Here is a 12,644-nt window from a genome sequence, read left to right on the forward strand (position 1 = left end):
CGGCTTAGTCATGCTGGCCACATGACCTGGAAAAACTGTCTGCGGACAAGCGTCGGCTCCCTCAGCCAGTAAAGCAAGATGAGTGCTGCAACCCCAGAGTTGTCTGCAACTGGACTTAACTTTCAGGGGTCCTTTACCCTTTTTTTACAGTGCTATTGATGAAAGAAAGATGTTATGCCTCTTACAGTGCTCCCTGTCAGGCTCCAAGCAGTTGCTTTTCCTTTCTGCATGTACGTGGTTTTTTTGGGGGGGGGGGCACATGGGCCAGGATCAGGTGCACGTGGAAAAGCCAGGGGTCACTAGACCAACAAATGAGAATAAGTTGGGATGCTCTGAGAGGGCAAAGCCAGGCAGGGGTTTACGATACAAAGCAGCCATAAAACGAAGGTAGCAGGAGCATCAGGGTGTTGTCCTAACAGCAGAGGTGAATCGGTTGGTTGGAAGAGTAAGCTCTGAGGTTAAGGAGGCTGGTTCTGCAGTCTAGAAAATGCCCTTGCAACATCAAGCTCAGCAGAAGCAGAGTGTGGGTGGGTCAGAAGGCGAGGCGTGGGATCAAACCACTCCAGGCACTCAAAACCCAGAGTCCTCTCCCTGAGAATGGAACAAAACGTTGCAGCACGGATTACTGCTGTTCATTGTGCCAGCCAGCCAAGCAGGCCCTTTCCATTCACACTTACTTACTTTTTACTTTGCCAAACCTTTATTAGGAATTACAAATATAGGCCATCATAAAACATCCATATATAAAATTCTAAAATATTTACAAATAATACTCCATTCCATTAACACCTTTTCCCACTTCCCCTTCTCCCAGATAGACACTCAGCATTCTCTGGCCCCTGAGCATCCTCACTGGTCTGTTTCAGGGCTTACTCCCCCCCCTTAATATTTGCCCCCAAATATTTTTCTGCTTCTGCAACCCTTGAAGCCCCGGTTTTTCTCCCATCTTATGCAAACCCTATCTTCATCTTGGGGAAAAGTGACAAGCGGGGTGCCGCAGGGTTCTGTCCTGGGCCATTCTTGTTCATCATTTTTATAAATGAAGGAATTGAGGGGATGCTCATCAAATGGGCACATGACCCCAAACTGGGAGGGGTAGCTAATGCCACAGAAGACAGAATTGGGATTCAAAATGAGCTTAACAGAATTGGGAACTGGACCCATGGTTAACAAAATGAATTTCAATAGGAACAAACTTAAGGTTCTGCACTTGCGGTAGGCAGTAAGAACCAGATGCACAAATATAAGATCGGGGACATCTGGCTTTCTAGCAGTAAATATGAAAAGGATCTAGGGGTCTTGGTGGACAACAAGCTTATGAGTGTGATGCAGCAGCAAAAACAAACAAACACTAATACTATTCTATTCTGCCTTGGTGAGAAAAATATTGACAAGCTGGAAAATTGTGCAAAGGAGGGCAGCCAAGATGATCAAGCAAGCCTTATGAGGAACGGTTGAAAGAGCTGGGTATGTTTAGCCTGGAAAAGTGGGCTGCCCGTCTTCCATGTAAGAGGGAACAAGCTTGTTTTCTCCTGCTATGGCTTCAAGTTTCAAAAAAGGAGATTCCAGCTAAACATCAGGAAAAACTTTCTGACAGTAAGAGCTGATCGACGGAGGAACCGTCTCCCTAGGGAGGTGGTGGACTCTCCTTCCTTGAGGGTTTTTAAGCAGAAGTTGTACGGCCACCTGTCATGAGATTCCTGCATTGCATACATTGGAGTAGATGATCCTCCAGGTCCCTTTCAGCTCTACAGTTCTATGATTCTATGATATTTACTCAGCACCTGCATTTTTGTGGGGAAGCTCCCCATTTTAAGGAAATGACCAGGTCTTGTGTGGTGCATTCTCTTGATGTCCTCTTATTGTCAGGGCACCCATTGTTTATGAAGCCTGCTTAATATTCACCCCCACCCCCGCCATTGCGACAAGAATGACTTGGAAGAGAGGAGTTGGCACTTCAAAGAGGTTTGTGAGGGATCCTTTGATCAGCAAGCTTCAGAATGCCACCAAAGGCAGAGAGGAAAAGTAAAGATACATGCTTTTTTTTAAGTGTGTGAGAGAGGTTCTTTTGTTCTGTCACTCAAATATAAACTCTGTCTTTGTCCTTCATGTCTTCTAGGAAAATATTGAGGTGCCATTTGATCTCCCCGAAGTCTCCCCAGCAACCACAGTAGCCATTGCAGATCAAAACTCATCCCAGGTAATTAAGAAATGAAAGGGGTGTGTGGAATTGGGGGAGGGAGGTGAGTGCTGCCATTTTGCCACTGCCTTGGCCTGGCAGGAATTTAAGTGCAATGCAAAATACCCAGTTGATGGATCTTGTTTTTCTGTGAAGGATGCGGCTGTGTTTGCTGCTACAGTAAGGCTTTTCCTGTGGCAGAGAGTGAACATGGAGAGCTTTGAAGTCTTTGTGGCAGGAGCAGAATGGTCACCATAGGCCTGGAGGGATGGCTGGGGAATCCAAGGCAACTTCGGAGAAGCCAGTATAGAATCATAGAGTTGGAAGATGACCTGAGAGTCATCTACTCTAACCCCTGCAATGCAGGAATCTCAGATAAAGCATCCCTGACAGATGGCCACCCGACCTCTTCTTACAAACCTCCAAGGAAGGAGAGTCGCACCACCTCCCAAGGGCATCTGTTCCATGGTTCAACTTTCAGGAATTTCTTCCTGAGGTTTAGTCAGAATCTTCTTTCTTACCATTTGAATGCTCGGGTCCTGCTCTCCGAAGCAGTGGGAAACAAGTCAACTCCTTCTGTTGTGTGACAGCCCTTCAGGTATTTGAGTATTATTTTCATAAAACTTACACACCGCTTGACTGTAACAAAACAAAACAAAAAGCCTCAAAGCGGTTTACAAAAAGGTAAAACAATAAAACTGGCAAAAATTCATAACCATACTTTAAAACATGCAAAATTAAAAAATTGAAACAGAGGAAAAATTACCTCAACAGTGAATATGCATGGAGATGCCCTCTGAGTTTGTATGGAAATGGCATGTTCATGTATGAAGGGTGGAAGTGCCCAAGACCATTCTGGTGCCAAGGCAGGAAATGCGGCAGCATTAAGATAAATTCAACAGTGAAAACAGGTTTTGATGGATGCAATAGTGGAAAACCGATTGGTATAGCTTTTGTAAAATATGCAGAGATTTAAATATGTAAAATGAACCAAGGAAAGAAAGAGAAGCAGGGAAGTCATTGATATAATAAGGATGTAAAATGTTTATTTGAAATTGTAAAACAGAAAATTATATATATATATATATATATATATATAAAGAGAGAGAGAGAGAGAGAGAGAGAGAGAGAGAGAGAGAGAGGGAGAGGGGCAGGAAATGCAAACCATCCTACTCCATAGGTGGTAAATGAAAAACATAACCCTAACATTAAATTGGCCTGGTGACCCATCACAACTGACGTCACGGTTACTGTCCGATTGGAGGCTGCAACACTTGCATTTGGCACAGTGCACCCAGACACAGTGAAAGGGGTGTTTGAATGGGCCTGGGAGGTGAGACTTGGTTCTCTCTCTCCAAGTGACAAAATTTCAGTTTTGTTTCTGGGGGTGGCCTGTGGGTAGCAAATGACCTTTACTTGGAGTGCTACCAACAGCAAAGTGTACATGCATTGTGCTATGTAGCAAGATGGAGGACATATGTCCCTCAGTTGCTGCTGGACTCCCATCAGCCCCAGGCAGAATGATGAAGGCAAGATAGGAATTCCAGTCCAGCAATATTTGTAGGGCCACAGGACCCATTCCTGTCTTTCAGCCTAAGAGGAACAGACTGACTGTGAATGTAGCCCATGAGCCCCCCTGGAATGTTGAGCGTGTGCTGTGCATGCCACCTTTGGGTGCTTCTCCTGTCACCAGGGTCACCCCCAGACATAGAGAGAGAGAGAGGGAGACTGAAGATGCATACGCACACTTTCTTTCTTTCTTTCTTTCTTTTCCAAGGGATGTGGATGAACATCTGATCCAGGAGAACTGAAATGCATTTTTCTTGCAGTTCCACAATTTTTACATGGGGTTCCCCTCAAAACACCCTCAAAGTAAAGCTTGCACTGGTCAAGCGCACAGTGGAAACCACAAATCTGTGCACAGAAACATCTAAGACGCAGAATAGTGAGGATTTTCATGATTTTTACATAGGATCACATTCACAACAAGCTTTCCAACAAATCACAGGACACATCTGTGGAGGTGACCTATGATTTAATAGTGATTTGGAGGGAATCCCTTCTTCTTCTTCTTCTTCTTCTTCTTCTTCTTCTTCTTCTTCTTCTTCTTCTTCTTCTTCTTCTTCTTCTTCTTCTTCTTCTTCTTCTTCTTCTTCTTCGTTTTAAAAAATAATTATGAAGATCCAGAAGGTTCCATGTCTCAGATCCATGTTTTTGAACCATGGCAAGGCTGGATGATTTTTATGGTTCTATCAGCAGAGACAGTTGTGATCTGTGATTTTATGATGGTTTGGTGCCAGAGATCCGTAAACAGACTATGCACTTGCAAGATTATCTGACTTAATGGATTTCATTTGTATGTGTGGGGGCACCCCACTTTCTCCCTTCGACTCACCCCACTTTCTTCTCCCAGATCGCTTTCCCTCCAACCTTCGTGTATGCTCTGCTCTCCCTTTCAATGCTCACCTGAGCTGTGAAAAGCACATAGAGCTGAAATTGGAAGCTGGAAAGAACAGCACACTTCCAACTTCTTCCTTCTCCTCTATGGGCTTTTCAAGCAGGCGGGAAAGGCAACCACAAGAAGTGTGGGTGGAGAGGCTTCAGGTGCTTCATGGGTGCCAGGGGAAGTTGTCAAGGTCACCACACCAGTGATGTCAGCAATATTCCCTGACTCCTCCTGCCCCTCTAGGTCCATGCCACACCTGGGGGCCAGGCAGAAGACCCCAAGGGCTTGTTCTGGATTCTGGATGAGGAGGCCTTGATCCAAGGCTCCGATGACAGCACTGCGCTCAATCGTCTGTGCTCTTACTTTGTGAAGGAGGGTCCGATCAATGAAGGTAAAATGGAAAGCTTTTCTGTATCCACTTTCTCCATGCCAGGCATAACGTTATACACTTCTATCATGTCTCCTTTTACTCCTCTTTTCTCGAAGCTAAAATGTTCCAAACACTGCAACCTCTCATCATAGGGGAGTTGCTCCACCCCCTCAATCATTTTAGTTGACCTTTTCAGAAAGGTCATTTCATGTTTTAAGGGACAATGGGGCTCCCTGTGTGGACTCTAACCCTTGCTGAGAGCTCCCAAGTGGTGCAAGGCAAGAATTCACCCAGGTCACTCATTCACACTGTTTTGGAGATTTCCCTTGCCATTCCCCTGGCCTGCACCTGCCATTTCCTCCCACTTGAGTAACCCTCTCCTATTTTCTCGCTGTCTCTTCACTGCAGGACAAGGATCCCTGCGCAAGTGTGAGCAGGCCCTGCAGTTCGAGATCGCCCACCAGCTCGGCCAAGACCCCGTCCGCTACGATGCCACTGGCTGGGTGAACAAAGCCAAGTGGAACCTCTCAGTGCAGAATGCCACCCAGGTCCTGCAGGAGTCGAAAATGTAAGTTCTTCTGCATGGGGGAAGTTTAACTGTTTAGTTTTATTTCATGCAATTTATTTATCACTTGATATTGGAATTTAAGTACCAAGTGGAACATATATTAGGAGGTGCAATCCCACAAGACCCCAGGTTTTTTTGTTTTGTTAAATTATACGAATGACTTGGTAAAAGCAAGCAGACAAAATAGTCTCCTAGATGGTCATTACTACAAGGGTTTTATTTGCAAATAATAATAATAATAATAATAATAATAATAATAATAATAATAATAATTTCTTATTTCTACCCCGCTCATCTGGCTGGGTTTCCCCAGCCACTCTGAGTGGCTCCCAATTGAATATTAAAAACACAATACAGTACAGCATTAAACATTAAAAACTTCCCTAAACAAGGCTGCCTTCAGATGTCTTTTAAAAGTAGGATAGTTGCTTATTTCCTTGACATCTGATGGGAGGGACATTGCTAGGGGCTGCCCCTTGGTCTCAGGTTTGGGCCCTGAAATCTCAGGGTCTGGGATTCTTGCATCCCTATTTTGACCTTGCATCCCTATTTTGGAGTTGCACAAGGGTCTCTCTCCCTCCATTACGCACACTAACCAAGGCCCATCTTACATCATACAAGGGCAGCTCTTAAGGTTGGGCAATGCCTTTCCCTCTCCCCAGAGACTCTCTGAAGAAGCTGTTTCTGTTGCGGTCCAAAGTGCCCCTGATATGCCGGTCTGTTGCGGGGCTGGAGGGGAACTCCCAGCAAGCACTCCAGCGAGTTGGCTGCGTGAGGAAGACCTTCACTAGCAGCTTTGCAGCCGTGAAGAAGAAGTCTGTTTGTGCTCAGATCAAGCTTCAGCTGGTGAGCAAAAGGGTTGCCTAGAACTGGCAGAGAGGCCCAGGACTTTTGCTTTAAGTTATTCAGCTATTCTGCTGTTGCATGCATGCCTCCAGTCCCCAAGTGGCACCAGGCTCCAGGGGTGCCTGCACTTTCCCGGGGTTTGGTTTCCTTGGAATGAAGTTCAGCCATGTCAATGTGAAAGTCTTTAGGCTATAGGGCTTTATTTTCACATGTACACAGCCTGAGCACAGGATGCATGGTTTCATAGTGTTAACTCCGCAACAGATTTTGTTTCCCCATAGGGTTCCAGGGGACCCCCAAACTCACAGCTTTTAATCCAATAGGCATGCTCCTCTGTCTCTCAAACTTCCAGCACCAGCCAAAACTCTTCTCCCCCTGCCCCTCATACACGTCTTGGCTTATTGTTCTCCCCACAAGGATGATGTGGCATCCAGGCAAGTGAGGGGGGAAAAGGACTGCCCATTTTTCCTCTATGGCAACAGAGCAATCACTTTGGGCATGTAAATGGCAGCACTTAACTGGCCAACCAAGGAACTACTCTGACTGGTTCAGCAGGTTTCCTCTCATAGATTCTAACCCCAGACACAGTGGATCACAGATTTGGGATCCACAACCAAACCAATACATTTATCCTCCCGCAACCTGGGGCCTTCCATATTTTCTTCCTCCCATCAGCCTCAGCATCATACAGCTATGCTGACAAACCTCTGGAGGGCACCACATGGTGAAAGTACATAGCATATTTACTCAAATCTAATGTTCACCTTTTTGGGCCAAATTATGTTGCGAAAATTAAGATGCCATTAGATTTGATGGCACATTTAAATTCACTAGCAAATACCTTTTTTTTCAAGGTTCTGAAAATTGAGGTGCGCATTAAATTCGATGGCACATTAGACCCAAGTAAATATGGTATTTTGGTTGTGATCCTTGGTATTTTTCCAGGGAGTGTTCAATTAGTGAGCTTTTCCCATTCTATGATTTTTAAAAGAGTTTGTAAGAGAGGATGGAGGCAGCTTTTGAAACCCCACCAGGGAAAACCAAGTAACGCTAAGAGTGTTAGGTTTTTATTGTTTCTCATTTTTAAACAACAACAACAACAGCATTAGCAACTTGAGAATCTGATTGAGAAAGCAGAAAACAAATATTTTTCTATTTGAGTGATATGTTTCTAGATGCTTAGCAGTTCCATTTACTTGATGCCGCTTTTTCTGTGAACAGACAGTGGTCTTAAGAGTGTTATCTATGTGGGTTTTTCTTGCTGCTCTGGCTGATTTTATTATTATTTGTGTGTTTGGCTTTCTGCTACATTATGATGCCTTTTGTCCTTGTTTATTTTATTGATTGATTGCATTTATATCCCACCTTCCTTCTCCCAAGGAGCTCAAGGCACATATACATGTACCTGCTTCTTCCCTCTCCATCCTCTTCCCTGTTATCCTCACAAAAACCCTGTGAGGCAGGTTAGGCTGTGAGTGAGGGACTGGCCCAGGGAGCTCTATGGCCGAGTGTGGATTCGAACCTGCACTTTGCAGTCAGATACAAAAAATGGGTGGGAGGGTGAGAGAGTAAGAGAGAGAAGTGAAAAAGTGCTTGACTGTCCAGAGTTCCCTGTGATTGTTGAATCTCTCTGGAAATTGTAGCTCTGGAATAACAACTCTCAGCACCCTTAACAAACTACAGTTCCCAGGATTCTTGGTGGGGGACGACGACAACCCCATGATTCTTTAAAGGGGCATGTAGCGCTTTTAATGTATGGTGTGAATGTGGTCTCTGTCTATAATCTTCAAGCAGAAGATCAGGAACTCAATTCCTTTGTGTTTTCCTCCATTTCTGTAGGATTCTCTCATCAACCTAGTGAAGAGATCCCAGATTCACTTTGTCCATTGTCTCATTGCGAGAACAGAAATGGACGGAGAAGGAGGCACCATTCTACAGTCCTGTCTGATGCCAGGGGGAACAGCAGGAGGATGGGACATCTCCGCCCTTCGAGCCCAGCTCTCTGGGGGCCAGATATTGGATGCATTACGGCTCTGCAGGATAGGTGCAGGAGGGTTTCTGTTGCATGGATTGGCTGGGCATCCTGCATCTACTCACTGGTAGACATTTATAAAAAGAGGCATGGGATGGAAAAAAAGTGGATGAAGAATATTTTTCTTTCACTCTCTCATAACACTTGAACACATGGACATCCAATGAAGCTGAATGTTGGAGGACTCAGGATAGATGAAAGAAAGTCCTTCTTCATACAGCACAGAGTTAAACTATGGAACTTCCTCCCACAGGAGGCAGAGAAGGTCTCTGAAGCCCCGTCTCATGCTGCTGGTGCGCGGCGAGGCGGCGGGGTGAGAAGCGCTTCTCCCCCCCCCCGCCGTCTCCCGCCTGTCTTCCCCGGCTGTGCGGTGCGGTGCGGTGGCTCCGGGGGATGGAGCCGAATCGCTGACAGCTGATCTTCCTTTGCCGCTTTCTATGGCCGCGCTTTGTAAGACGAAGCGGCGGTCATAGAAAATTTTGTTGTCTTACGAATGCCTCGCGCAACGCAAAACTCTTTCGTCTAGCGAGTTTTTTTGTTGTGCGAGGCATTCGTAAAGCGAGGCACCACTGTATCTATCTAATTTTTTTGGCTTTTGAATGTGTCCACCAAGCATGATAAAATGTCCCTTCATGTTCTTTACATTTCCAGCAAATATTTTTATAATATAGTTTCTAAATAATTTCTTTAAAAAAGGATTTGTTAGGTCTTGAGGATTTGCCAGGTTTCTGGTGGGTTGGTTTGGATAAGCAATGTAGGCAGAGCACTAATTACTTGTGGCAATGTGGAAGACCCACATTCAAATCCTTACTTAATTGTGGAACTCTTTGAGACTGTTGGTATTTGAGTGCATGTCACAGGTTCCTGGGGCTTCCCTGAAGGTTGCCAGGGGTTCCCGATAATTAAACATGAACACATTAGGTATGAGGTAAAGGTAAATGAACCCCTGACCATTAGGTCCAGTCGTGACCGACTCTGGGGTTGCGCGCTCATCTCGCATTATTGGCCGAGGGAGCCAGCGTACAGCTTCTGGGTCATGTGGCCAGCATGACAAAGCCGCTTCTGGTGAACCAGAGCAGCACATGGAAACGCCGTTTACCTTCCCGCTGTAGCGGTTCCTATTTATCTACTTGCATTTTGACGTGCTTTTGAACTGCTAGGTTGGCAGGAGCTGGGACCGAGCAACGGGAGCTCACCTCGTCACGAGGATTCGAACCGCCGACCTTCTGATCAGCAAGCCCCAGGCTCTGTGGTTTAATGACAATAATGTAGAAAATGCATTATGCTGGGGTGAATTACTTGCAAAAATGTATATGAACAGAAGGCAAAACAGCATATGAAAATATGCATTTTAGGAAAGATACACACTCAAATTTGGAGGGAGACTTTTAAAAATTAAAATTGCAAACTGATGTGGGAACGTGGCAAACTGAATTTAAAATCATAAAAATGAGAAACTGAAAGAGAAATGGATGGATTTGCCCGTCTTTGGGAGGTGGCCTCAGCGGCTTCTTGTCCTCTGGCAACTGAGTGAGCCTCTGCAGTTTGGCACTCAGAAGGAACCAGACTCTCCTTTGCCAAATTTGCTCAGCCCCTCAGGAGACACCCCTTTTGCTTGCACCTTGCAGGGTATGCGGATCGTATGGTGCGCAAGCAGTTCCGACACCAGTTCCAGATCCTGGCTCAGCCAATGATGAAAAAATACACCTCAGCCTATGAGATGACAGATGAAAATAAGGTGAGCCATGGGCGGAGGAAGAGCAGGCAGCGGAGGCACTTTAGAAATATTAATATATCGGTACCACGGCTAAGCTGCTGTTGTTTTTGCTGCTGCTAATAACAATAACAACAACAATAATAATAAACAAATATTGTTTGTTATATAAAGGTTCAGAAATATGCTTTCATAACATCATTCACCTGAGATGAATAACATTTACCTGCTATTATAGGTGTAATAGCATTGGCTCATCATTGTGTTATGAAGGTGCCTATCTAATAAAAAAGAAAAACAAATGAATGGGAAGAAAAAGAGATTGTTAGATAAGGAAGACCATATAAACAGACATCATGAAACCATCTGTTAGAATATTAAGAACCTGCTAATAACATAAATCCTTTTAAAAAAGGAGGAAGCTCATTTTTATAAATATATTTAATCTATCAATACTCCAAACAGAAAGTGTCAGGGGGTTGTTGCGGCTGCTCTCGAGTAAAGACGCTCCAGTCTGCTCTGTCTTTCAGAGCTTTATTGTTCATACTATTTACAGTGCAGAGAGATCAGAAAACAGGACTGCCTAGTCGCTCCCAGAACCTGGCAATGGCTGCCGCCTGCTTTTCAGCCAGCATAAAAGCCTGGGCACCCCAAAACGCCGCCCCTTCGCCATACGTGTGGGCGCGCGCCTCAATTCGGGCGCCGGAAGGAAAGGTCTCCCCTCTTGCTGGCTGGCGCGGTGCCTGGGCTCCGACGTCTCACTGAGCCCCTCATCCGCTGACCCTTGACCAGAGCCAAGGCTCTGATGCGTCTCTGAGCCCCTCCTGCACATTCTGTTCCCCATAGACGCCTCACTGAGCCCTCTCTCCATTTCGCTCCATTCCTCATTCCCTCCTCCTGACTCGCTGCTTGTGCTGTCGCTGGGCGGGTTGTGCGAGAGGTGAGGGCTGGAAGCCCAGGAAGATCATTTCATCCGAGTCTGTGGGAGTGAACACCTGGCCCCAGTCAGTCTCCTCGGGCGGACCGCTGGAGAACCCCCTGAACGAGTCCTCCTCCTCCTCCTCCGTGTCTGCACAGACTGTGTCCCACTCCCACATGGACCGCTGCTGGTGCTTGCCTTCTAGCTCCTGTTCCGCTCCAGGTGGAAAACCCTCCAGGTCTCCCCCCCCTTCTGCCCTTGATGGAAAACCCCTCAAGTCTGCCACCCACTCTTCACTCGGCGGAAAACCCCTAAATTCTTCCTCACTGCTCGTGGGCACAAACACCTCCTCTACCCAGAAACATGGTGGCTTGGGTCTATGCGGAAACAGTGCATGGAACTCCTCCACTAGGTACTCATCCTGCACACAGTCTGCTGGCACCTAAGCGTTGGTGGATGCTGGAGCCCCCTCCCATGCCACTAGGTACTCCAAACTGTCCTTCCCCCATCGAGAGTCCAGAATCTCTGTGGCTTCATTGGCCCCTTCCTCCCCCAGGTCCTGCGTGAGTGTGGGTGGGGATGCTGCATTCTCCCTGAACTTATGTCCCTCCCTGTATGGGGAGAGGAGCGATCTGTGAAACACGGGGTGGATCCTCATGGACTCCGGCAACTTCAGACGAAACGCCACTGGATTGACCTGCTGCAAGACTGTCCCAGCCTTCTGGGAGCCAGTTTCTTGCACCTCCCCACCGTGGGGAGCCCTTCTGAGGACAGCCAAACCCTATCCCCCTCTCTGATGACCCCCCCGGTGTCCAATGACGATCCGCCACCCTCTTGTAGGCCTCCTTGGCCTTCTCCAAGTTCTCCTTGAGTTGTTGGTGTACCATCTCCATTTCCTCCGCCCAATCCTCGGCTGACAGACCTTCCTCTGCTTCCACCCCTCCCCCTGGGAAAGCATGTGGGTCCCGCCCATAATTGGCCTTAAATGGCGTGAGACAAGTGGAGACGTGTACCGCGTTGTTGTAAGCGAATTCTGCTAGGGCCACCCAGTCCGTCTGCCTCTGGTTGACATAGCACCTTAGGTACTGCTGGAGGATTGCATTGGCCCTTTCCGCTTGGCCATTGGTTTGGGGGTGTCTAGCAGTGGAGAGGCTCACTTCCACGTGTAAGAGGCTCATGAGCTTGCGCCAAAACCGGGAGGTAAATTGCCTTCTGCAGTCTGAGTTCACCCTCAGGGGCAACCCATGTAGCCTAAAAATGTGGTCCACGAATAGCTTTACCGTCTTCTTGGCCGACACCGCACGTGCACACTCTACAAAGTGGCACATTTTGGTCTGTCTTGCTGCGGGACGGGGGCAGATCGGTGATGAAATCCACTGACACCACCTCTCAAGGCCTACTGGGTGTTGCTAAGGGTTCCAACAGCCCTGCCGGCGCTGCTCTTTCTCTTTTTGCCCTTTGACAAGTATTCCCTCACATCTTCCCGTACCCTGGGACACCAGAATTGCCTCATGACCAGTTGTGTAGTCTTTTCCCTCCCAAAATGACCCACCGTCAGGTTGTCGTGCAA

The 12,644-nt window shown here is 46.8% G+C and overlaps 1 protein-coding gene across 2 annotated transcripts in view; it reads left to right on the forward strand.

Moving 5' to 3' along the window:
• The window catches only part of MYO18B (myosin XVIIIB), a 231,471-nt gene that overhangs the window by 95,915 nt on the left and 122,912 nt on the right, over positions 1 to 12,644 (forward strand). For both annotated transcript variants that reach the window (XM_088659924.1, XM_088659925.1), the window contains exons 15-20: positions 2,120 to 2,200; positions 4,869 to 5,016; positions 5,404 to 5,563; positions 6,226 to 6,409; positions 8,249 to 8,453; positions 10,070 to 10,179. In XM_088659924.1, coding sequence (XP_088516050.1) covers positions 2,120 to 2,200; positions 4,869 to 5,016; positions 5,404 to 5,563; positions 6,226 to 6,409; positions 8,249 to 8,453; positions 10,070 to 10,179 — 888 coding nt within the window. The remainder of the gene's footprint in view (positions 1 to 2,119; positions 2,201 to 4,868; positions 5,017 to 5,403; positions 5,564 to 6,225; positions 6,410 to 8,248; positions 8,454 to 10,069; positions 10,180 to 12,644) is intronic.

This window comes from Zootoca vivipara, chromosome 16 (genome assembly GCF_965207765.1).
Source record: "Zootoca vivipara chromosome 16, rZooViv2.hap1.1, whole genome shotgun sequence".
Classification (NCBI taxonomy): domain Eukaryota; kingdom Metazoa; phylum Chordata; class Lepidosauria; order Squamata; family Lacertidae; genus Zootoca; species Zootoca vivipara.